Source organism: Nanorana parkeri, unplaced genomic scaffold, assembly GCF_000935625.1.
Source record: "Nanorana parkeri isolate BGI_ZX_2015 unplaced genomic scaffold, ASM93562v1 scaffold1, whole genome shotgun sequence".
Lineage (NCBI taxonomy): Eukaryota > Metazoa > Chordata > Amphibia > Anura > Dicroglossidae > Nanorana > Nanorana parkeri.
The window spans coordinates 1,440,602-1,444,593 of record NW_017306269.1 but is presented as its reverse complement, the minus strand read 5'-3'; the positions used below and the strand labels follow the sequence as shown (position 1 = coordinate 1,444,593).

Here is a 3,992-nt window from a genome sequence, read left to right as displayed (position 1 = left end):
TTTTTTACTTTACTTTTAGGGGCTTCTGGGAAATATTAGGGGTCTAAACAGACCCCTGATATTTCCCTTTTAAAATAGAAAAAGAGATTGAGAACACAAAGTCCTCTTTTTCTGTGTCCCCTGTTATCAATGAACAGGAATCCTCTAAGAGTGTTCCTGTTCATTGATAACATGAGAATATTGTTTGTTTACTATAACTACAATTATGAATGAATGGGGGTGATGTAGATCACTCCCATTCATTCATAACTGAGGATATAGTTAACATACCATGTACTCAATTATGTACACACACTCAGCGATCAATGTTCTCTGAGTGTGTGTACCTTGCTTTTCTCTCTGACACGCTGTCACAGGAGGCTGATCGAGCGGTGTAGAGAGGAAAGACCAGCCTCCTGTGACAGCGGTGTCTCCGCCCCCACACCGCTCTGCCGTACTGTGATAGGCGGCTGACCGGTGTGGGAGGAGAGACGCCGGCCGCTCACAGCGCTCTTGTCCTGCAGCGCTCAGCCGGCTGTCACTTTCTTTTCTCTACGCTGGAACAGTGCCCAGCGGGGAGAAAAGAAACCAGGGATGTGCTGATGTATCGGCCGAAACATGGCTCTTTCGGCATTATGCCAAAAATGCCATTTTCGGCCGATATGTTTCGGCGGCTGATATATCGGTGCATCCCTATCAAACATGATATGGATATTATACATATTGTCCTTAAGAGAGGTAATGCTTCCCATCCGTCTTCTGCAGCTTAAAAAATAGGTGTGTTTGATGTCTAACTGATGGTTATTCTCTCATACATCTGTATAATCGCTATTTATTAATATGATTTTTATCATAGCAGGATTTATAGATATTGTATGAAACTTAGCTCTGTGTGTTTCAAAAATGCCAGACTATGAATGTGTATCTTGGAGTCACATAAGTCATGGCATTTTATGACCTGATTCCAATAGATGACTTGGCTTAATGGAGGTTTATTATCACCATTACAAGCTCTGGATTATTAGACATCTTTCTAATGTGGTCTTTGGGATTTATCATGGCCTGCTCTGTGTTATTTCAATTAATCTGAGCTGTTTTCTGGTGAGGGTTATATGATATGTGTCTCGTGACTCTGCCTGTCAGATCTAAATGTGATTATTTGTCTCTGACTGTTGAATTTTGGAGAAATGAGGGTGGCACTGTGTTCCATAAAAACTCCATTCTTCCTACTTAGTTGTGGTTTATCAGACGTGCACAGATCCTCTCCTGATCACAGCCGTTCAGAGTGGATGTCACAGCTGTCTAGACTTACATTGTGCATCCAATCGGGTCCACCTGAAAACTGACAGGCAGAACCAACCGTACTGCCTGTGTGAATGGGGCTTAAAAGAGAACTATGGGGTAAGTGTTTTTCCCCATAGTTCTCTTTAGGGTCACGGGAGGACATATACTAGCCTCCTCTTGTGACCCAAAGCTCAATATCAGGAATCAAAAGATCTCGCTGCACTCCTTACCGAAAAGAAAAGACCCGTACGGACGGGTGGGTGCTTGTAGTGGCCACGGATGGCACCGTGATAAGATCAGAAAGAAAATAACGTCACCAGCACTCCAAAGTATAATCAAGCAATAGTCCATTTATTGGCACATTGCCATTCAAATGCAAGCGCTTTCAGGCTCAGAATGACACAGCAATGAAACAATATGCACCTTAAATAGACATCTTGAATAGACATCCAACTGTGAGGTTAAAACACACCCCTCCCACAGGCTATCTACATTTGAATTCCCTATGGTGGGAACGGGCTTTGTGCTGACGTTTTTCTCAATGGGAGGGGTCTGTTTTAACCTCACATTTGGATGTCTATTTAAGGTACATATTGTTTCATTGCTGTGTCATTCTTATTTATTTAAAGAAGTTTTTCACATTTTTCCAGGGGTAACATAATGGGTGAAAAGGGAAGTACAGAGAATACAAAAAAAAATACAAAGTCAGAAATTCAAGGTATTACAGCTCGGTTGGGAACCCTGAACCCTGAGGGCCAGGAAGCCCCCGTCAGGAAATGAAGTGCCCTGCTGTGTCATTCTGAGCCTGATGAAGGGGACCCTCTGAGGCCCCGAAAGCACTTGCATTTGAATGGCAATGTGCCAATAAATGGACTGTTGCTTGATTATACTTTGGAGTGCTGGTGACGTTATTTTCTCTCCAAAGCTTAATATATTGTGGGCTATTGCCCGCGATATACTGAGAGCTCCGCTGCCAGAACGGATCCCTGAAATACTGTCGAGATTCACCCAGCTGCGTGAGTGACAGCTGGCTCTGCCCCCTCCTCCATTCATTCCTCCACTCAGCGCTGGAGGATCGGAGAGAGGAGGGGGAATCCCAGCGAGGAGCGGTGGCTGACAGTCACGGCTCACTGCAGGGAAACGATCGGGAAGTGAGCGGATCGGTGGCATGTTTCTGCTCACTTCCCGATCGATAGAGCCGACCTGTGACAGCTACTTTGTCACAGGTCGGCTCTATCAATGAGGATGAGTGAAAATCACTCACCTCATAGTTCTCCTTTAAGGATATTCAGTGAGGGTTTACAAAAAACATGTTATGCCAAGAGCACAGCCAATAACATTTCAGTTTACTGTACTAAGATCAATGAAAGATGGAGTTATTATGGCTTACATCATCTTGGCATATCATCACTGCTCTCTATGCACTGCCTCAAAGAATAATGTCATCCTAAATGCTCTGTAAATTGAAGATTGCCTCGCCTTCCCATGTTCTAAATTTTTGTATCTGCAGGTCGGGGAATTCAGGGCGCATGCTGCTGAATGGACAGCCAACGTCACAGCTGAGTTCAAAGAGACCCGAAGACGCTTGAGTGTGGAGATCTACGACAAGTTCCAACGGGCTACCTCCGTTAAACGCAAACTATCAGCGGAGCTGGGAATGAGCCCAAGCCAGGAGATGACCCCATGCAAGAGAACCTTGTCCGTGAACCACCTGACCAGCGATAAAGAGACCATGTCATCTATGAGCAGATGCGACAGTATCTACCTGAATGGCCTGACTCCACACTGTGCTGCTGAGGAGATCGCCGTGATTGAAAACTTTAAGTAGCACCCTGCACCAACTCCACCTACAAATGCTACATTCGCCATAGATAAGACTACCAGCATTTCTGCATGAGCTCGGAAACAACGTAGACAGAAAATATACTGTTAAACAAATAGTTCATAATGGCTACTACGTTCGGCAACGTCTAATGCCTTTCTATGCCCAGACTATTTTTTTTTTCTGATGTGCCATAAAACTTGCAACATTACAGAAATATAATCTTCATAATTTTGGTAAAGCTGTTAATGTTTGAGATCGGCCTGGCAAAGGAATGAATTGTTTTATGGACTACATTTTTGTAACTGGAAAAATCATTAAGATACTGTACAGCCTTTAACCTAAGAAACTTCATATCAGTGCCTTACAACGTATAGAAACACAACCTCCATAGCTGTTTTAATTTTGTATTATTATTATTAAAGGGATCTGTCAGGATGGTGATCATCTGGAATGGCAAAGGCTCCCATCCAATGCTGTAGGGTGTAATTGCCCAATTACAGGGAGTAGTGCTACATCTGGGGCAAAATACAAAACTGCACCATAATGCAGAGTTCAGAACTGGCACTGTTTCTAGGAGTTTTAATGTAAGAAGTAAAAGTCATCCTGACAAGTGCCCTTTAAACTACGGAATGTAATTTATTGGTTTATTTATGTTGCTTTGATGAATAACTACAGCAGTGCCTCAATGCACTAGGCAGGAAAGAATGGGATGAAAAAGGAATTTAAAGGATAAATCCACCCAGGAGTTGCAAAAGAGTTATAAAGTACAGCAGGCTGCAAAGTAATACTTTAACATATTTCCAAAAACAATACAAATTCAAAATATCCTTATTTAGCAGTACAGAGGGATCAAAATCATCCCATTCCTTTTTAAAAAAAACAAAACCCATCAATATGTTATTTG

General features: G+C 42.8%; 1 protein-coding gene across 1 annotated transcript in view; it reads left to right on the top strand.

Annotated features, from left to right (window-relative positions):
- The window catches only part of KCNK2 (potassium two pore domain channel subfamily K member 2), a 104,423-nt gene extending 100,949 nt beyond the window's left edge, over positions 1 to 3,474 (top strand). Inside the window, exon 7 of the mRNA XM_018553711.1 lies at positions 2,774 to 3,474. Within this exon, the coding sequence (XP_018409213.1) occupies positions 2,774 to 3,091 (318 nt within the window). The 3' untranslated portion in view covers positions 3,092 to 3,474. The remainder of the gene's footprint in view (positions 1 to 2,773) is intronic.
- The last annotated feature ends 518 nt before the right edge of the window (positions 3,475 to 3,992 follow it).